This window comes from Lates calcarifer, linkage group LG9 (assembly GCF_001640805.2).
Source record: "Lates calcarifer isolate ASB-BC8 linkage group LG9, TLL_Latcal_v3, whole genome shotgun sequence".
In the NCBI taxonomy this organism is placed as follows: Eukaryota; Metazoa; Chordata; class Actinopteri; family Centropomidae; genus Lates; species Lates calcarifer.
In genome coordinates, this window is record NC_066841.1 from 12,322,480 (window position 1) to 12,345,307 (window position 22,828).

Sequence of the window (22,828 nt, forward strand, 5' to 3'; positions counted from 1 at the left end):
GCGCTTTCACAAAAAAGTGTCACCTCAGCAAAACTGTGATTTAAGGACAAGCCACCCAAATTAGCAGCTGACGAGACAATATAGGGATTGTAAAAATGGAATGATGGAACCCAGAAGCTTTTCTGAATTCAGCCAATAAGGAGTACTTTTGGTTAAGCCTTCTATTAGACAAATTTCATTACATTTTTAGTGCTTTCCATTTTTCTGGGAACTCCCAGTGAGATACACAGGAAACAGAGCTGAAGGATGTCTGACATTATAGCGTAGGTAAGCCACTAATTATTTCCATACAGTCAAAACACAGTCTTGCATCCTTTTGCAGTTGCAGCCGTGGTATAAGGTGTTCACTTGGTGGAGGTTCATTATTTGGCTGTGGTACCTTAGATAACTAAACTTTAAATGAAACCAGGTGAGTTCCTTGTTATTAGTCTAGTCACAAATGCCAAATCAAAATATTCTTAGAGGGTTGTATTTGTAATTTGATCATAGCTTTAACACACAGGTTAAAAGGACACGCCTTCAATGTCAATACAGTGTCATTTAAACAACTTACCGCTGCTAATTCTTTGCTGCTTTGTCACTTATTTTTGGCTGTAGCAGGTATTAAAGCTACCTCTAGAGGTTTTTTTAAGCATTTATCCATTTTAATGCTCTTATCAAATTTCTTAATATCATCTGTGATCGTCAATATCTTCTTACATATCACAGCTGCTTTGACCTATTGCTGTAGAGGAATGCTGAGCCCCACACTAATACATCAGCACTGCCTGGCTTCTCTGTGAATGCTGCCTCTGCCTTGGTGTGCCATCTAGAGGCCTACATGAGGCCCACTGAAGTGGATCACTTATCTGAGCATATCCATCACTGATGGGAGGAGAAGAGGCTGGTAAAATAAACTACACAAGGGTTCAAGACCCTTAATGTAGGAATGAACAGTCTGAATAATAAGATTGAGTATAATATATAAAACTCCATAGACCTTTTCTATTAATCGTTACATAAAAATAATTAAACAAATACAACTTATGTAGATGTTCCCTTTTCCTGAAATGGCACATAATTAAAATCACTATAGTTAATGAACTGTTTTGATCTATTATTCCATCTGCATATTACTGCAGTGAGCACAATGCAGCCATTGAAGCAACTATAAACCCTTTTATTTGACATTATTTATCTGCTGCCCACTTATACTTTTCTAAAGACGCAGCTTTCTTTGTATCATACAATACACAATTAAATACTGTTTACAGATAGGGTTTCCAGAATATGATGCTTTTCCCTATAGCACCAGTCACTTGGTCGAATCATATTTGCAGGCAGACATACCACCAACAGGGTTTCATTTGACTTTTTCTCCATATCTTGAAATATGAGAAGTAAGCAGACAGGGAGGAGGGGGATAAAATAGTGGTATATGTTTTTGCCAAAGGTTTAAACACCACTGATAATCAGGGTTTCCTTAAAATATGGTTCCATTTCCCACAGTCATTGCCCTCTAACACCGTCTACAAGCTTACTTACTCTCCTCTGCCACCAAAATTTACATTTGAACTTGCCTGCCAATCGGGATGAGTTATCACGTTTGGAGACTGTACAGTATGTGGCCATTAAAACCTTTGCATCTGCCTTTTTTCAGCACTTGAATACAAACTGTTGAGACAACTAACTCAAATCTGGGATGACCTCATCTTCACCTATGCTTCATCTCAGTGAGTCAGCGCCCCTCTTGCCTCACTGGCCTTGTAGGAACAGGTGATCCCTCTCTGTCTGCTCCATCTGTACATCTGGCACTAGAAGTGTTCGGACTTCTTCTACACTAACCCCCAGGACCTGGATCTTGGCAGTAACAACTCTGTCTGCAAAACCCTCATTCTCACTGCTAGTTTTTGTGACAAAGACAGGATGACTGTTATGAATAAAACACCCTCCGGTGCTCTACCTGTTGCCGGCTCCTGGAGGCTGGAAATATTGCAGCACTTGCTATTATGCTATCTTGAACACAACCTCGCTGAGTAACAGCGGGTGTTTTTCTGCCATGGTGACAGAGTCGTTATTAGTTTCATTATGTGGGAACATCTTGGTGTCCACCGTGCAGTTGCATGGCTCCCTTGGCAGTAACTTCCCCAAACTAGATGATAGCTTCATTGCAGTCTCTCCCTCTTTTAGTGGTTTTTGTTTTATGCAATGGGATGACTGTTTAATGTCACAGTGTCCCCACTTTCAACTTTGCTGCAAGGATGGGTCGATTGTTCTGAGCTGAGATGATCACAGCCTCTCCATGGTCCTACCCTGGATGTCGTGGTCAGGATGTGCCTTACCAGGTCATACCATTAAATTCATGGTTGTGCATTGATGATTGCTGACCGTGTATGGCTCAAGTCGCAGTTTCGTGTGTCTGATTCCCCATGAGCCCTCTGCTTTGTTAACCACAGTCAGTCAAGGTTTAGAGTCGACTCCTACTGATAGGATATGTCCTCTATGAGTACTGAATCATATTGCATTGCATTGCATTATGAATTGTGTTACAAATTGCAGTCCTAGTTCTAAGACCATGGGTGGAAATGTCTAACCTCTCAGCCTTGTGCTACTTGGTCAGTTTGGATAATAGATGCAGAAGTCATTTGAATGGCCATTTATTATCCTTGTTAACAAAAAATGGATAGCATGTCCTGATTGGCTGGAGGGTGTTAAACACCAGCTATGTTTTTGTTGATAGAACTAAGGTTACAGTGCATACCCTGTGTTCTGTGTCTTTCTGCAAATCAAACGGCACATATTGTTTCAGTAACACGGCTGAACAATTTTAAAAAACCCACAAAGTCTTACATGATGTAGTTTTTTAACGAAACGTTCACACTTCCCAGCTTCTATAGGATCCGAATGAACAACAGCATTTCAAGTGATGAGATCGGATTTCTAGCAATAATAGAGTTCAGGAGGTAACAAAGTCAGATCAGACATGCACCAGGTACCTGTTTGCTCACATTCCTGGAAGAGGAAGCCTCAATTTTACTACGTGGAAATGGGAGGCCTTCAAGGAGAGAAGGGATAAGGGATACTGCTACTGACATGTGATTTTCTTTTTTCTTTAAGTGCCAGCGAGCAGACAATCTTTTGTGATTAACTGCTAATGTGAACACTAAGACCTACTCTGGTGTACGTCAAAGAAATTGAGAGAGGACACATTGCAAGTCAACAATACAGTTCTGGAGCCAGTTGATACTGTACATGCATTGTAGGTGTTACTATTTGACAATGACAGCCTTGAAATAGCCCTGAAATGGTAATCAACACTAATAGCTCAGCTTCTTAGTTGGTCTTAGGGTTGTTTTAATAATTGGGGATGTTTCAGGTGTTGCATATTGTCATAAATATATGCACGATTCTCTCCCCCATGATTTACAACCATGCATATATGGGTCCAGACCTGGGTGGTGATGGGGATACGGAGGGCTGCCATTACAGCATCATGTCCACATAAACAACAAGATATATGGACTAAGGGCTCAGCTGCTCTCCTTGCACATCAAAGCCAAGCCTATCTACCAGTCACTGTTGACCTCAGAGGGAAGATTTGTGAGGGACCAGGGAGAAATCTTCAAGAAAAGATGACTTTTTTTTTCCAAACAGCACTGATAACTGGGGTGATCTAAGGGGACTGGAGACAGGGGCCTTGTTGTTGATGGTTTGTACAGATGTGAGAGAACTGGGTGATTCTACAAAATGACCTGATATCTCTAAAGCCTTCCTGCTACATAAAATAGGAACAAAGACAAGGTAAGAAGGAGGGAATGGTGAGAGATGTCAACGGGATGTTCAAAGTGAAAAATGTAACCTTGGTGCTGCCGGGTTTCAGAGGCCATGTGAGGGAAGTTGGAAGCCATGTAAGTGGAGACACTTAGTTGAAAGAGAAGCACAATTACTTATCATCTAATTTTATTTTGTTACCCATTTTTACTTTTAGGACCTTATTTTCTTGAGTCATGGTGCAGACACAAGTAAAAGTGCATTATGTATAATGTTGCCCTTTCTGTGTCTGCAGCCAAATACGTAGCTATCCTCAATAGGGATGATGACGGCAGAAAATGTCACTCTAATGTAATGAATGATGATGCATTTGCATTTAGAGTCAGACGTAAGCCAGAGTACACTGAGTAAGAAATTGACAAATTGCAGGGAGAGGCCTAGGTGGTTTTAGAACCAGCCAGTGAGCTAACATCATTGATCCTTACACCACCCAGCATAATGATGGAGGGTTTATAACTTACGAAGGCACTTCCAAACAACACTCTCAAACTCTGACATGACTTTTCCACTCAGCAATTGATGCCCACTGCTAGAAAATGTGCATCCCTGTAGTATGTTATGCTGTGAACAGAGGTGTGATATCATTTCTAGAATTTACATCAAGCAAGAGGGAGTCACATTAGCAACATTTATGGATCTTAGCTCAGAAGAAGACACCATTCACAGTCAAGATTTTCAAGCACTCTGTGATTGCATCCTGATTCATGCAGGAAGCTGTTACGAATGAAAAACCCGAGCCAAAAGAGTGGCGTATTACATCATTTGAAGCAGCTTATTAACATGGATACAAGTGTCACCCAGCTTGTGTAAACTCGCTGCATTCCAAAACAGACACAACTCCTCATCTGCAGTGATAACTGTGAGTGACAACAGGGTTTTGTAGGCTTTAAAACACAACTTATCCCCATGTACTACTCTACTGATGTTGCTGGGGAGTTTTTAAGTTCAACAGCAAATGGATAATGTTATATGTTATTAACCTGAAAATATATGGCTATATTTAGGCATCTGGAGGTAATTAAAATTTGATTTTTAGATTTCATATGTGTGTGTACTACTTTAAAAAATGAAAATTTTAAATATGTGGACACAACCTGGATTGATAACACATCTGTAATCCATTTTTAAACCAGGCTGCTTTGATAGCACTGAAAAATGTAACAGCAGGATAACAGCAGGTAGCGTGCAGTGTTTTCCTAGCGAGCTGAATCTCTGGAATCACATCCCTCTTGCAATTACAGAAGCCAAGTCTGTGGAAACCTTGAAGCAGTAAAAATACCTATTTATTCTTATTGTCATATGACTGACCTTAAAATGTTTTGCTCAGGAGGGATACAGTCTCTTCTCCTATTCTCGTCTAGACAGTTCTGACATAGAAACATGGCTTTGGGAACCCAATGAGGGCTGCATCCAAGTGTCTGCATCTCTACACTCCCTGTCTGCCATCTGTATGAGTGTGCACATGGCTGAATGTGTGTGCTCTGAGTGTGTGACTCATGCTCAGCATGGCTGAGTGTTTGTGTGAGGCTGTCTGTTTATCTTTCCTCTCTCTCAGACACCAGCCCGAAGCAGTGTTTCAACTTGGCAATGGATGCGGATGCAGCCTCAGCTTCTGTGGATGCCGGCGCCGGCTGAATCCCGTCCCCTGGATGCAGGTGCTACGCTTATTAGTGGCGATGTTGGCGATAGCCTAAGTCCAATCTCTCTACCACACCATATTTATCCGTGTCTCACCTGCCTTCTGATTGCAGTTGCATGTAACTGTCCATGCAACTGTCCTTTACACTTTTTTGTCTCTGCACATACACTCAGTTGTCAGTTTATTAGGAACACCTTGCTAAAAGTACTGCAGTCTAATCCAACAGTCCTGTTATAAATCCTTCATTTACGACAGCTGTAATGTTCATTTTTGTTGAAACTGTATCATCATTTTTGGAAGCTGCAATTTGCGGTGTTGTTGTATTGTGTTATGTTGACAGGTGTTTCTTTTATTATGAGCACCTCATTTGAGTCAGTGGGGGTAGGCTGAATAACAGAAACACCCCTCTGTATAATGTAATACAGTTCAACAGCACCCCAAACTACAGCCTTTTTTCTTTCTATGTATATTTGGTGCACTGTTATATCTTCTCAGTACGACAGTTTTGTGTTAGCTGAGATCTTGTACTTTTATTTGAATTATATTATGATTAGCTGTCATTACTGATGAAATTGCCCTGTTCCTTTTTCCATCGTGACATCAAAATGGGATTTTGGGGAGTACTATCTTTGTGCATCACGTGTACTCAATAAGATGTCTGACTACAAATATATTAATATTCCCGCTTTTACTCTTTAAAATTGAATCTGAGCACCTCACACAGCCCTATATTGCCAACTATCAGCCCTTTCTAAGCTGTGGATCAGGATTTTTCCCTATGATTGTCTAGATTGTCAAATATGGTTTACGGTAAATCAGCCGAATAATCCTTCAGCTTGTACCCACCCTTAGATGCTGGAGAAGAAGGCCTAACTGCAAGCTCACTGGTTCAAATCATCACACAGTCGTGGAAAATATGAACAGGGAAAATGAAGGAGAAACACTTGCTTTCCAGAAAACCACCAAGATGCCCTCGAGCAAAGTATTTATCCCCAAACTGCTCCATTAGAGCTGCTCAGTGGCCAACGGTAGAAGACTGGTTTCACTGGCAGCTTCCACAGGGGGAATGTGCGTGCGTATGTGTGTGTCTGTCTGCGAAAGTCAAGAGGAACGCTGCTGAGAAAAAAAGCACTGAGGAATGACTGAGCTTGAGAGCATGAGATGAGGCTGTTACTTTACAAGGTGAGCAGGGTATGAGGCTCAACTGGACTTGTTTTTTTATCTCAGTTTTTGGTTTCACTTTATGGACTTCCATTTTCCTAGAGGGTGCCTCTGAGATGGCCCTTAAATAAGAAGTCAGCAGTGGGTACATGGAGTACAAATCCAATAATTTCAAAATAAGTCAGAGTAAGTGTGAGAAAATGATACTTCTCAAACACTATGCCTTTTTATTTGCTGAGTCCAGAGAACAAGATCTCATCATTTTAAGAGTCTGCTATTATTTCATAAATCTACCCCAGCAAAGCCTTCCAAGTTTGTATCAGCAATCTTGATCCCCACATTTTGGAGAACAATGGAGGTTTTGAGTAGCTACAGTTTGGAGTACTTGCAGTGGACATGGGAGCTACCCATTTGCATACCTATGCAGTTCATAATGACGTTTCCACTGATTGAGAACCTATAGCCTGCCAGAGTTCCTTGCCAAACATTACCTACTCCACACTAACAGGGCCATATACATGAACACACACATATCAGTGCACTTAACTAAGTTACATTTCTTTTAATCACTAAAGTTTTATTTCAGCATTCCAGCTTTGTCCAGATACTTATAGAAAGTTGACAGAATAAACAAGACAGACATGACTAACAGCTAAAGATAAGGAGTGACAAACATAAAGGGACGAGAAAAAGACAGAAGACAAAAGACGAAGACAATGACTTCTGATCTGTATATTGCACTGTCTGGTATGACATGATTTATAGTGGTGACTGGCACATAGCAGAGTGAGTCACCCACACCATCTGCCCCTTCCTACCTCACCTCTGCCAGCATGCCTGTGTCTAGCTGTCTGTACCCTCTCTCCGCTCGCTGGTGCCCACGCTTCATCAGCACTCCTCCCAGGGGTGATGGATGGCCTGTCCATACTTCCCAATGACTAAAGCCAGCTTCATCCAGACCACCTCATTTCTCCAATATTATTAATCTCCTATCACCCCTTCTCTGATTCACCCCAGCCCCTTGTCACAACCGTGACCGCCTCCCCCCGGCCCTGGGGCACAACGGTCAGCACCATTTGCGGGGCCTGATAAATTGCCCTACGTCATTTTCTCCCATCCTCGACCCTGAGCTCCTCCTTCTGTGCTGTAACTAGATCCAAACCTTTAACCTCATTTCCTACAACTGTAACTTAACTCTTCCCATTTAGTCTTCCCATCAAATCATCAAGCATTTTTATTCTTTTGTTTATCTGTGGCCTTTAACTATCCTTTCTGCTCTCATCATCTCATCATTGACCTAAAGCATGGCTCATCATTGATTTCTCTCTTCTCAGTGAGTGAGCACAGTCAACAAAGTAATTTTCCTTTTATCTGCAGTTTAAACATACTGTGGAACTCCCAAACTCAGCTTGGCATTCATCAACCCAATCTCCCTCTTGCAAAACAGCTAAAAAATCTAATCACATAGCATTGAGGAAAAAGTTCCAAACTCACTGAAAAACTTCAACAGACAAGCAGACTTCATCGTACCATAGTATTGGAATGTATATAGTTACAAAAAAGTAAATCAACTCAGGTTTGGGATTAAGTTTTTCTACCTGTGTAGACCTCGGCCTCCGTAGGGTCCTCCACTCGTTTATGCTGGATGATATAGTCAGAAACCTTGCAGCCAATCAGAGGCTCCACATCCATCCACTCCAGGGCCACCATTGTGCTTGAGGGCTCCAGGTACGGGGCTAGGCGCAAACTAATGGTGCAACACAGAGAAGACAAAGTTTAAGGTATGGAAATAAGATAAATATAAAACAATGAGATCTAAAGCCTACCACAGCTGTTTGTTGCAAATTTCAAATTAAACTGCATGCATGTGAGTGCCCAATGCCTAAAGTATGGACCTGAACCAAGACTGGATGAGTAGGAATCCCATGCGGTCATTGTTGAGTTGGAGCAGAAACTGTCACACCTCTGCCAATATCTCACTGGACAACAGGATGGCAAACAGCGGCTTCGAACAAAACAACATTCCGATGCCACCTGTTCTCCAGCAGTGTTCCCTGTGCACTTTTCCCTCTTTAATACCTCAAAGGAGATAAAAGAACAATATTTCCATTTTGCCTGCCCTCCAGCTGTGTCTGTGACAATGGTGTGAGAGAGGTAGGTTATCTGTCTTTCATAAAAAGAATGCCACTCTGTTTCATCCTCATAGGCAATAACAGTAAGCATTGCGGGTTTTTTACTGGTATTACACTCTGGCGCTGGTCAGAGTTGGAGATTTGGCTGCTGCAGCAACTCTTCTCCGGCCCTTTCGTGCCAGCAGGCATGGGCCCAGGGAAAGCCTGACCAGAACTCTGGTTGTGGAACCACACCCTTCGTCTCCAATTCCACAACCACAATCCACAAACAAAAACAGCTATAATAAAAGCATCTTATACTACTTGTGCAATACTTGCACAGCCTAATCTAAGTCTCAAATATCAATGCATATGTCAGAAAAAGTAAAGTATTGCTATAGATTTAAGAGCAATTTCACCATAATTTCCATTTAGCAGCTGTTCTGGAGTTTTTGAACTGCAGTTGTCCAAATCTGAGAGCTTAATAGGGACTTCTCAGAGGTTCAGTGTCCATATTGTAGGAACATGTGACACACACTGGCCCACAAATACTTTTTCCTCATCGTTACAAAAGGAATAGCTGTAAAATGAGGAATAGATGTTCTGAGCGTCACAACCATCCTGAAATGACTCTTTGTAGTATGAGAATTTCCAATAAAAGTAGAAAGGTCAATAAAACAGTTGTGACTATTGCAAATCTGTAAATAGGCCATAATATAAGCAGTTCAATCCTGCTGCTAATCAGAGAAATGGAAGATAAAATTCACAATAAAAACATGATTAAATGAGGTCTGTCACACTTGAGAATCCATCCTAAATATGCATCTTGAAGCAAAAAATCTGTACTGTTTTAAATAATACATATGTGTTATATCCACCTGTATATTAGAGTGTGTGCACATCTGTTCAGCTGTAATTACGATTTATGTTGACGCCACCTTGTTGTTGGGTGATGACATTATCACTCTTTACCAACAATGACAAGGTGAAACAAATTCAACAACATCTGATACACTGCCGTCTGGTGTTATGTGAATGTGGACAAAGGTTGAGGTTTCAAATTTAATTGGTCTAGCATCAGCAACTTTTTTAAAAATGGCTCACGTCTCTGCGATCAGATTTGTCACAGCATGACCTCTGCATGGTGTGGAAATTGGTGTAGTTACGAAAGCAGGAACTACGCAAAAGAGCCTTCGCAAGAAAAATGATCATGCTGGATGCAAATGTCATTAGGTCTTGGACTCCAGAGTCTTCTATTGCAACTACACTATATTTTATGCTTGCTAAGCTTTTATTATTATTCTAGAGTGGTGCCAATAAATGTTGGCATTCATTCTGGACTAATAATATACTAATAGGCATATTTTTGTTGCATTCTTTAATTAAATGCTTTCATTATAGCCTTATCCTCTGAAGCCTTGCCCTTTCAACTTCCTGTTTCTCTTTAAAAGTTCTCAGGGCAACAATAGCTGAGGTGGATGACTCACAAAAGCCTCGAGAGTATTGTTAGGACACCTTGAATGAGAGCATGTTCTTTTCAGAGGGGTGTAAGGGCCGACTGCTATTAGAACTCTGGGGACTGTGACTTGTGTCTACAACTTTCTCAAGTGCCTCAGGAGTCAGCAGAGACAGGTGTTTTGTGCGTATGCGTGTGCATGTCCACATGTATATGTGAGTGTGCCTGTGGTGCATCGGTGCATGCATCCATGAAATCTCTCTTGTGCATGAATTCCTGGGTGTCATGGAGTCACCTCACACTTACATTGGCTGCCTGAGGGGACTGCAGTTAGGCAGGCCATCTTTGCTGAAGGCACTCAGGTCACAGCGACACCAGTTATCAATGACATCGCCCTTTCCAGCACACCAGTATGAGCTCATTGTGGCGCTCTTGAAGGCCTGCAAAGGGTAACAGGTGAGAGAAATGCAATTATCTCTTGGAACATGCGCTCCCCGTCCATCTACGCTTACCCCACCCCCATCTCCCACCCCGCCCACCTTCTCCACCACTGCCCTCCACATCCCAGTGCGCGCGCACACACACACACACACACACACACACACACACACACACACACACACGCATTCTTGTACTTCTGTCCATGTGATGACTTTCCACTGCCTGTATTCATTTCCCTTTACCTGTCTTCTAAAATGAACCATGGGTGCTAATGTGTCAAACCTCAGTCTTACTTAACAGCCCCTTGAAGAAGTAAGTAAGTTAGTTAGTACTAACTAAATAGTCCTCGGTTTGCAAAAATCTCCTTGCTCGAGGACCAGAACTCAAAGTGGGTCTCATAAAGATAGAGGTAAAGGTACACACACACGCGCGCACACAGAGTGACCTTTTCATACCCACTGTTCCCAATTACCCACAGGCAGGAACATCTCACTAACATCGACAAGCTTACACTGTGATATCATAGATGCACTGTGACTTTTATGATGGAGGTGTGGAAGCTGTGACACTCCCCACCTCCTCCATTCTATGCGTATGTTTGTGTGTGTGTGTGTGTGTGTGTGTGTGTGTGCAGATCTGCCGGTGCCGCTCTCGGTCTGCCTGTGAAAGGGATGGAGGGGGGCGGGTAGTGAGATGTTAGGAGATGACATCATCTCCTAACATCTCCTTGTGCTGCTTCATTAACGGGCAAAAGAAAAATCAAAGGAAGAAGCTCACTCATCCTCTAAAAGGCAGCAAAATGCCAATATAACCGTCAAAGCAATAAAGTGTCAGGGCTTTCCCTAAAGCCACAGGCATGATATAGAGTGAGTTCAAGAGAGTTCGCCAGCCCTCTGGCTCCCCCTCTCACACTATGGATCAATGGAGCACTCAGTTATTTATGTGCTCTAACTGGTTGGCAGTGCTGGCTCATGCAGACAACTTTGGAGATGTGCTTGATCATGGTCACAAAAATAGGACACTGGAACCATGTGGAAACATTATCACTGGGTACCAGCCATCCGACAAAAAGCAGAGAGGAGCCACTCCTTTGTTCCAATACACCGTGACATTCGCTTATCCAAAAGCAAAGGAACTGATGAGACCACACACATCTTTAAGGCGGCCGCGCACATGCTGCATGTACACATGGGCACATGTGAGCGCACACTCCAATTAATGATTGATTTCCACAGTTGGTTGTTTCATTTCATTGGAGAAATGCCAAGGAAGATTTCTGCAGTGTGTTGATTAGTGGAAGTGACATTTGAGATTACTTTGGGCATAGTCCTGACCAGAAAGGCAGAGGGCTTGGCCAAAAAAGGAGTCAGGGTATGCACTCAGAAGCTGATGTTAGCATTTCCACAACACTGCATTGTTAGCTGTAAAGGAGGCTCAACAGACTTTCATGGGAACTGACTTCTTCCAATACCACTTGCTTTCACTCAAGTCAAAGGATCTTGAGAGTGAAAGTGACCTAAACGAGCAGCCGAAGAAGCAGCTGGAGACACCAAAGGAAATAGGATTTTTTAAAAATCAGCATGGTGAACAAAAAAACAAAGGTGTGAAAAAGGAGACTCCCAAAACACAAAGCTCTCACCACCTTGCTGTGGGACAGGATCAGGATCCATCAGCAGTCAAGGCTTTCCCATTATGTATCCTCCAATACAAGCCCCTCTAAATGAGCCTGCTGAATGAGCAGTTATTATAGGGGATAGGCAAGCACTGTAATCCACGGCTATATAATAACCCCTTGGAAAACCAAAAAGGGGAAAAAGGTCATTACATTTTTTCCCCCGCTTGCCTGAACCCATGTGACTAACTGCTGCCAGAAAACAACAGCAGCAGGGGTCTTGCCACCTCACGTCAATGGGAAGCAGGCCACAGACAAAGGCAACAAGAAAAACCTTGACTGAAGGTCTACGCATGCACACAGACTAGGCAAATATGAGAAATGAGAAATGACCTCCACTGCTAGGGGGCAAACGAGAGAAAGACCACAGGACCGCCGTGCGTTTACCACCACCAGATTCCTAGAAAAACCCCATATGGGTCTGTGCGCTTGATTGCATGACTGCACATGTGAAAAATAGACAAAGCGATTACCGCCGTGTTTATGTTTGAAGAGTAATGCAAGCCAGTCTCCTCTGAGTAAACAGGGAATCTAATTGTGGTTTACAGAATGAAGTTTGGGTGGTGGTGGTGGGGGGGTCGGATGGGCAGGGGGGCACAGGAGGTAAAACAGAGATGAGGAATTACAGAAAAGCAAAAAAAAAGACGGTTGGCTAATACATGTAAAGTGACAATATGTCAAGTGTGAGGCAGTGAAGATGGCAATATGTCCTCCAAGTGCAAGAAAAAAAAAGGCTGGGGTCAGTGAGGAAAATCCTTTAGTGAGATGAACAGACACACCAAAAGGCCCAGGAGAGAATACCTCTGTGTTTAGTGCAGTCACCAGATAAGTATTGGCTGAAAAGAGGAGGATACCCTATACTATATTGATTAACTACAGATCATGCATTTCCCAGAACACTATAGATCCATGTACATTCTGTGTGGGCCAGATGGGGGTAAGAAACAAACCTAATCTTGCCCTATCCTTCATGTTAGAGGAGCAAGTGTTTTGACAAAGAAAGTCCTATCTGAGCATTGACTGTAACAGTGTAAGACAGTTTTTGTGCAGTCATGACAGATTTGCTTTCAGGAACTTGTGATGCCCCTATGGTTACAATAACACACGGTTCTACCATTTCACAAATATGCCACAATTCATCTCCATTGACCTTATCGATACTGAACAAATTGAGCTGAAATGTAATCACCCCCTGCTTTGAAAAGAAGACAAGATCAGTGAGCAGGCAAGGCCTCTGAGCATCAGCAACAACTCTAGCCGCAAATTCCAAGCCTTGACGTCATTTGGACCCTGCAGACTCACTGGCACCAAAATACTATTTGGACCTTTCACTTTCGTAGAAGCCTGTCGTGACTTACAAGAAGGCAAGGGAGGCCATTGTGACCTCTCTAATGTATTAATCTGTTTGTCTAGTCTAAGCTGACCATATTACTGTCTGTCTTCAGAGGCTAATACACGAAAACACTGGCCAGCTGGCCCGCAGTATTGATTTATAAGATGATCACCAGTGGTGGTAAAGAGTCTAAGTCAGCACACACAGGACACCATCAATGGTGACCTAAGTGTGTGTGTGTGTGTTTGTGTGTGTGTGTGTGTTTATGTGGCTCTTCCAATCATTCAGGGCTAATGGTGTTAACAAAGGAACCAGTGGGCTGCTTCTAGGAACCTTATCAAAAGTGGTACTTCCAGGAAATTGGACACTGGGGGCAGATGGAGGGTTGGTTCACCCAGAGGTTGATGGGGGATTGCCATGTCACTGGAGAACCCTCAAACAGCAGGTATTGGCTTTAGGTGTGCCAACTCTGTCTGATGACGCTCTAAGCTAATCTGACTTGACATTTCCAGCAATGTCAACTGACCTCTTAGTCTGCTATTCTATTGTGTGTTATGAAAACAGCAACCCAAGCAAACACAATTGAGGAAAAATAAAACTTGTTTTCTGTTATGATTTAAAAATGTTAGAAACAACCCCAGGATATCATGTTTTGTGTATAACTTCTCTTATGTGCTCAAAGGCTTAAAAAAATCTTTGACAAATCTAATGAAACAGTGTGTCCACTTTTGTTTTCAAGCGGTCCATTATTTAGATTTATGGTCTTGATTAAATATGAGAAAGTTATGAAATACCTGATGAAACAACAGAGCAAAGACAGAGGATTTCACCTCCCATCATTTTCTGTACATTGGAATCTCTTAATGGCCAGCATGAACAGGAGAAATGATTACAACATGCAAAACCTATTCACATTGTTCACACATTGTTTTTAGACAGGCTTGAAAAACTGCAAACATATCCTTTAATATAACAATTATGCTGCTTTTAAATCATCCATTGTCAAAGCACATAAGCTAAATCAGTGATAAGGTATTATTAGGACTGTTCTGCTTTGATCTCCCTTTGTGATAGGAAAGAGGACCTGGGATTTAGTGTCAATGCAGTAAATTTGGCAGTTTAACTGTTTTTTTCCTGTGGTATAAAGGACAAGTCTGATGTAAATAAGGTTTTATGGACCAGATGTTGACTAGAGCGTAGCAAGTACAGGCCATAGAGGTTTATATAAATCTGTTTAATGACCTATAGGAGCTTGCACTCTCCTTGGTACTGAAATGATGGTCCTGGAATCAAAAACTCAATTTTTTTTGATGTTGTGAGACCTGCTCGATTAAGCCATGTGGCAGATTATTGCCTAGATATGACATCAGCATTCAGGGTGTTTTTTTTTCTGTGTTCTTCTTGAATAGCTTGAATGTGTATATGCTAAATGCAAGCTACCAAGGCACTAAGCATATTTTGCATTGTGTTTATTATTGCGTTCACTCCACCTTTAACTGGATATTGTACTGTTTAAGAAGGTCCCAAAAAGCAAACTCCTCCCACTCTTTGCAAATATATCTGCCCTGCTGTGTAATGCTGCTACCTCTTTTGCTTACTTGCAAACACGTTGTTGCTCTTCTGTGCCCCTTCTGAAACAATTCTAGACACACCCCTGTGAAGGGCTGCGGTAATGTGTTACTGTGAGAGCACGACAGTGGCTGCTCGGCAAGATATAGAGCATTCTGACCCATTAGACTCACAAGCAATTTGTTCAAAAGGTTTGCCATAATTCAGTCACAGCAACACGGGACATATGACCACTGGCAAGCTCCACAGGCGTAAGCTTATTTATTTATCCACTGAGGTATTTTTCTCTGGCACTAAAACAGGGGAGTATCTGTGTGTGTGTCTGTGCGTGTGTATTTGTGTGCACACACCAGGCCTGTAAGCAAGACCACCTTAGTCGAGTCTAAGCCAATTCCAAGACCGGTTCCAGTCGAATTCAAGTCAAGACCAGGTTTAAAGCGAGCCAAGCCTGAGAACAGAGCAACTTGAGAAGTATTCAATACCAAGACAATGAGGGGGTAAACCTCAAACCTTTCCTTCCAAGTGCAAAACATAATAATTGAGTCTCTTACAGATGAGTTGAGACAGTGAGGTATCAACAAATTTAGTTATACATGGGACTGATGACTGCATAAGCAAGTTTTTAGATAGCTACTTACACAGATTTATGCAGGTGAAGTTACTTCTAATGCTAAAAAGAGGAAAATGATAATAATAATATAGCAGAAAAAATACAACCCCCCTCAAAAAACAAACAAACAAACAAACAAAAAAACATGCCTCCCCTATTTAGCCAAAGATCTGGTTTTATTTGCTAAGGCTTTTGGATAAAATCATAATAAATAAAAATAAAATGTAGATAAATGCAATTTTATTGAAGAAATGGTGAAGAAATAGTCCCTATAACAAGAGCCAACAATGAAGATTGTGAATTATAGAATAACAGAGACATTGTCTCTGGGAAGAGATGTTGCAATTTCATTTTCAGTTATATTGGGGTGGTAAGTAAATACAGGATATTTGAGGCAGATATCATAAAAATGTCAATTTAAATAGTTTAAACCAGAGCTCTCTGCATGGATATGTACTGTAAGGGCTTAGGTTTTTCTCTATTTGGGAGCACCAACTTTGATGTGTTTTTAGGAAATACTCTGGTAACTATCCAATACTGGCCGATAGGATCAGTCCTCCAGGTTTTATTTTCCCCAAATCCTTAACCAGTCACTGGTAATGTCAGTACTTGGCACATGTACAAAGAAATACTTTTTTCCCCCCATTCTCCTCTTTGACAGAGCCACACAGAGCAAGCTAAGAAAAAGTCAGACATGCCAGTCTACTTTTCTACCATTCACTTCTGTTTCTTTTCAGTCCTGGTAGTGGTCTTTTCAGGGAAGGGGTAATCTCACATTGTAACAAAATCCCCCTCTGGCCTAATAATGAGGAGTGAAAGGGAAAGGGACATGACATGTCCTGTCAAACAGTAAGGCAACAAGGGAGAGGCCAGTGAAAGATGCAGGTAGCTGAGAAAAAGGAGGGAGGAGCGGAACCAAAGGAAGAGTGACAGGTCCATGTAAGCCCAGTGGTGGGCAGACGCATACATATTTAGGTATACACATATACAGTAAGTATGACCTCAGTCTACCTAATCATAAGCTGAACAACTAAGCCTGTGTTTTGATTGCATCAGTGGCTTTAAGGTAAAAACAAAAAGAACTTCATGTCTGGGAAAGCTTTTGCAGCACAGCAGCCGTCTTTCCCCATAGACCCAGCCAAGTAGAAAGATAGTCTCAAGTAAAAGTGTGTGTGACAAAGACACACACACACACACAAAAGCAGAGAGAGAGGGAGAGAATGAATGGTTGTGTGTGTGTGTGTGTGGAGGGGCAGGTTGTTGTGTCGCTCGTCTCTAATGCAATATACGTATGTGCCTCTCAGACTAGCAGCAGCAGTTGCCGCCAAGAGAGGAAGAGAAAGAGAGGAAAAGAGGAGCAGAGTGATGGACTCCCCTCCCTCCCAAGAGGTCGATGACATCAATAAGAAGCTAATAATCCTGCCTCAAGCTACCTCAGAGGGGCTTGCCAGAGCGATCCACTGCAGTCTACCCCTTCTCCTCCTCCTCATACATCTCACTCGCTACATCCCCAGAAGACCACGGGTTGGGTAGGGGGAGAGGCAAGGATGGATAGTGAGGTGTTTGGAAGAGAGGGAAAAGAGACATTTTGCTCTTCTTCACGTTTAGCTATCGATGAGGCCCACTAGGGACTGTCTGCTATTGATTATGCCTTCTTTTCTTTGGGGCTGTGGTGGTGCTTGTTATGGGCAGCACGTACAGGGGGCTTTGTTGTGTGTGTGTGTACGTGTTCGAGAGTGCACATATATATGTATACATGTATGTATATGTATGTGTGTGTGTGCTTGTCTTTTTTTGCCTCTGGTATTGTTGCAGCCTGCAGTAATTTCAGAGGGTAAGGTAATTAGATGCTTGATTGGGGGGAGCGTGAACCAGTCTGCTCCCTATGGCGTGTGCATGCGTGTGTGTTGGGTGTGAGTCACCTGCAAACAGCTCTGTGCTGGCTTACACACGCACAGAGAAGACATGCACCGGATGTTAGGTAGCAAGACAATGTCAAGATGAAATCCAAACAGAGCAAAATGTGGTAAACTAAATGTCAAGTGACGCCAGAGACCCCCCCCTCCTAAATTACCTTATGGAAAAGAAATCTGATATGATTAAGTTTCACTGCACAAAGATCCAAAGACTACTCATACAGGATGAATCATAAACACAACATGTGGCCATTAGGCTGATATTACATTCAGCTGTGTATGCTTGTTTAGAGACAGACACACATATATGTCTCACACATATGCACATCGACTTCCCCACAAGAGGAGAAAACCATGATGTCATCTTTTTTATGCCCTCTGTATTACAGTGTTCATTCCCACTGGCCAAAGTTAACCAACTAATGCCACCTAGAGGTGAACTGTTACAACTGCATTGGTTAAACGGCAATGGATGTGTACAGTATGAAAAGACTGTGCCACCACTGCATGGTATGAGATTGTATAGAGGTAAAACATGCTGATCAATAGTGTGTGCACTTGCAGAAAATACGTCAAGCAACATGTTTTAATTTGCTTCACATTTACAAGTGCAGAAGTCATAGCGTCATCATACGCCAACTTTTATGCAAAATTGTTGATAAATTGACACCATTTATATTCATATAAATAAACTACTCATAAAATCTGGATTTATAAGGAAACACAACATATCATTGATGACATGATGTAGATTTTCATTCCTCGTCTAACATACGATGTTACTTTTTTTTTTTTTAAAGTTAATTCCCAGATGGTGTGTTGATGCATCACATCTCTTGATTCTGCTGATCATTTTCCACTTAAATGGTCGCTTGCTCATGCTGTCCCTCTGCTTCTACACACACATTTACGTGCATGTGAACACAAACACACACACAAACTTCCTGCCCCCATGCTGCTTTCTCACCTCTTTGGTGACGTTGTCTTGGACCAGACTGTAGAGGGGCACCACGCGGCTAACCTCCAGCAGCACAGGGATGGGGGAAGGCTGCTCTCCGCTCCTGCCGTTAGCACTGCGGCCCCTCCCTGACACTCCTCCCATCATGGCCTGGTGGTGGCACAGGTGGCAGCCAGTTGGACAGCTGCCCTTCTCCTCGCAGCGGATCTCCACACCATTCACTATGTCGTCAGACAACAGCTGGCTCTTCTGCAGTGCAGACAGGTAGCTGATGAAGGGGACCGACTTCAGCTCTCGCCGCCCACCTCCGCCAACCCCTTGGTCTGTTGCCTCTGGAGCGGTAGGCAGAAGAGGAAGAGAGGTTATGGGTATTGGTAAGAGGAGGAGCAGATAAAGATAGACAAAGTTAATAACAAAAAAATAATTAACATTCATTTCAGGAACATGGGAGGAAAACAGTGCGTATTCATACAACAGCTATTTCTTTCACTTTCATCTTCTTTCCAATTACAAAAGCAATCTCCTCTTCCGTAACTTTTTCTTATCTTTATTTCCGTAAAACAATTTATGAGTCTTCGTTTGAACTAGGAAAGAACATTCACAGCCCCTCAGTTGGACAGAACACCAGCATCTGGATTTATTTTACTTGCTGCCAAGGAAAAGAAGAAAAAACAACGACTAATCCCTTTCTGTCATCAGCTTTCATAGACAAAGGATGAATTGGAGGGGGGGCAGAGAGGAGGGGGTGTCAATGGCTTCTTCTCCTGAGTGTCAATTACCACTGTTTGATGTTCTCACTGAAGATGGGGGGGGATTCTTCCTCATCATTTCCTCTTTCAGTGACAAGACAACACACACCATGCGGAAAGAGGAGGCAGCGACAGAAGCAGGGGAGGAGTAGAAACAGGGGAGAGTGCTACTTGGGTGTTGAGTGATTCTCTTGGAGGACACATCAGGCCACATGTTACAGTGGAGCAGATCTGCCATCTGTGCTGATGTGGCAGATGTGCTTTTGTGTCTGTTTTACAACAATAGAGGAAGTTTTCCAAAGGAGTGATACAGGATTCTTTCTCACAACAAAAAGTTGGAATTACTGACTTATGATGCAGTACTGAAACATTATGCTCCATTAGCCGGTGCTACAAAAAACGACATTGCATAAGAAATTTATATTTTCACTCAACAAACCCTTGATACTGTAGCTTAAAATGCTGAATATGGATTATACTTTAGTGTAGGTTGTCAGAGTATTGAGCAACCAACACCCTATACAAATTAATGGACCTTTTTTGTCCTCATGAAAAGAGAGAATAAATGTATAAACATGCAAATGTTTAAGTTACGATCACACACCCCTCACACGAATGGATCAATGAGAATACCAATGTATAAATTATTACGTAAATGCACATACACACATACATAAAACAGATAACATATACACACACAAACCAAAAAATAAAAAGGGAAACCCCAAACCCAGAGGAAGTGGGTAAGACAGCAGGAAAACCCTTGACATTGTTTGAGGTGGGTTAATTGGGACCAATTAGGGTTAATATTTTAAATGACTTATTTCCTGAGCACAGTTTTAATGGTAGTGAAATCAAACATCTTTCAAAGTATTCTTGGTGGCAAAAAGACAACATACAGTGCATGAACTCAAATGCTGTGTGTGAGAGACAAAAGAGAAACAAGTATTAATGTGTCTAAATGTGCAATTTCCCAATATCAACAATGGTAAATTAAGTTAACCCAAGACACGAAAAAGGGTGTGCAAACTTTCAACCATTCATTTCTCAAACACAAACACATGGCAACACATGTGCCTTACCAGCAAGTATTTAACAGCTCTGAGAAAAACATAACACAGGTGGGGATGTTCTCAAGGGTTATTTTCTAACTAGTATTATTTGCAGGGGAACATCACAAGCTGACGTGACATTAGAACCATGCAAATTCAGAATATAAAAATTATTAAATTACATGGATATCAAATTAGTTTTCAATTTCAAACCAAGTAAAAGAGACAAATAACGCCTTCATGCAACTCAAAGCTGCAAAAAGTTTTGTTTCTTGTTGTACCACTGACATTGCAAAAGTGACAAGAGCATGCAAGACTGTAAAAAGTCTGTGTTCTGTTGAATTGTTAAAAGCCATAAAATAGTGAGCAATAGTGGCTTTACATTAATTATTGAAATGGACATAGAAAATCCCTACATTATTAATTTCCATAATTTAGAAATTTAAAGTATATTGAATATTCTAAACGGACCCTAGACTCAGTCTGAAATGATGTAATGGATGAAAAGACAGAAGAAAGTAAAACTGCTTTTAACTTAGCACAACCAAAGTTCTTTTGGTTCCTATCTGAACAATATGTAACTCACTATTAAAAGTACATAATACTGACAATAAATACAAAACTTTAAGACAATGCAAAGAAAATGAGTCTATAGCTAATAGGCTAGACTAAACAACCAAGATGTAGCAGCAACTGGCCACTGTAAACAATTGGCTGGAGGTACTAAACACATTCATGTAACAAATCTAAAGTGTATTGGTATTAGTTAAATGAAAACTTACAATGTATATTATTCAATTATTAAATGTAAACTGCACATCGGGTCTGTGGAACTTCCAAGTTCCCAGAAAGAAACACCAGGGACGTGACCCCTCTGTCCTCGGTTGTAGCTATAACCCTGTGTGTGTGTGTGTGTGGTGTGTGTGTGTGTGTGTGGTGTGTGTGTGTACTTGTACTTGTGTGAGAGGGAACTGAGTCTGTACGTACATCTATATTTATGTATGTCTTTGTGGTTTACTCCCTGTGTGCGTCTGTAAAAGACACCGGCAAGCAGTTGAAAGGGTGGGTGGTAACTTCATGTGCAACAGTATGTAAACAGGCTCAAGGGGTGGCCCAAGAGCCCAATTACACACACTTTCTTGAGGCAACACAGACACAGAAGAGACCTGTCGTCACTGCAGCTCTCACAATAAAGCCCTGTTGGTCAGGTTGGCTGAGGCTAGCCAGTCTAATTCACTCTTTAATTCATTTCACCCCAGATTACATTTACAGCTATGTTAATGACTGCCTTTCATGAAAGATTTGGCATTGTCACCTATTTATGGAGAATAAAATGTAATATAGGTAATATGACTATCAATATAAGCTGACATCAATAATGCACAAGGTCTTTCTCCCTGTATAATCTTGTGTTTTCTAATGTTTTATTTACTTTTGGATTTTTAGAACTTCTTGTTTTCTTTAAGTGTCTTTCCTGTAAATCATGCTTTGAGACTGGTATAGTAAACTGCTGTAACATGTAATTTCCTTCTGGGATCACTGAAGTACTCTGTCTGTGCGTTAGTTTATTTGTGTTTGTGCAATGTACAGTTTAACTGAAATCTGACTGACGGTGACACCCTTCACAAGGACAAATTAAATTGGACCACATGTATTTTCGTGCAGTTAAGGGAGGCGCCCGTCATTTCGCCTCATTATAAACTATGACAGCTCTTTGCTGTGTGGAATGAATGTGATGCTTATGCAACACTTGCCTGTCATCTGACACAGTGAAGAGATGGATGGAGTGAATTTCCCCGCCATTGATCTTGCACTGCCTTTGTTAATTAAAATGTCTTTGTAGACTAGTTGCAGTATAATTACTCATCAGGGACACATCCCCTTCTGGCCAGGGTTATGTTGCCCAGGCAACAATAACAAAGGTGTCAGATATCTTCCATACCAATTTAATTCAGATGTTGTGAGATATTGTTCATGTCGGAACTGTTGTTTTTGCTTTATTAAAATTGCAGCAAGTGCTAAATGCACCACCGACTTCTGACTTTAACAGGCTCTTGTTATATTTAGATCATACTCATTAATTTTACACAGTCTTATTTAGAATATAATACTGGTATAATAAGAGGCACATATGCTATTAAAATGTGTGGCCTATCTGTTTGTGGGCTTTACCATTACAACTGAACCTTGTTATACGTGACTGCGGCAACAGAGTTGAACAAATTACTCTATGATGGACATTCAACAGGGTAAAATACAGTAACACAATGACTGAGAAAATATCAATTTAAATGCATATTTGACATTTATTTAGACCATATTTGTTTTCAAACTGCTTAACCAAAGAAAAG

The 22,828-nt window shown here is 41.6% G+C and overlaps 1 protein-coding gene across 2 annotated transcripts in view; it reads right to left on the minus strand.

Moving 5' to 3' along the window:
* Window positions 1-22,828, minus strand: part of LOC108874064 (astrotactin-2) — a 242,057-nt gene that overhangs the window by 29,468 nt on the left and 189,761 nt on the right. For both annotated transcript variants that reach the window (XM_051072918.1, XM_018662442.2), the window contains 3 exons: window positions 18,686-19,008; window positions 10,484-10,617; window positions 8,209-8,357 (listed from right to left, as the gene is read on the minus strand). In XM_051072918.1, coding sequence (XP_050928875.1) covers window positions 8,209-8,357; window positions 10,484-10,617; window positions 18,686-19,008 — 606 coding nt within the window. The remainder of the gene's footprint in view (window positions 1-8,208; window positions 8,358-10,483; window positions 10,618-18,685; window positions 19,009-22,828) is intronic.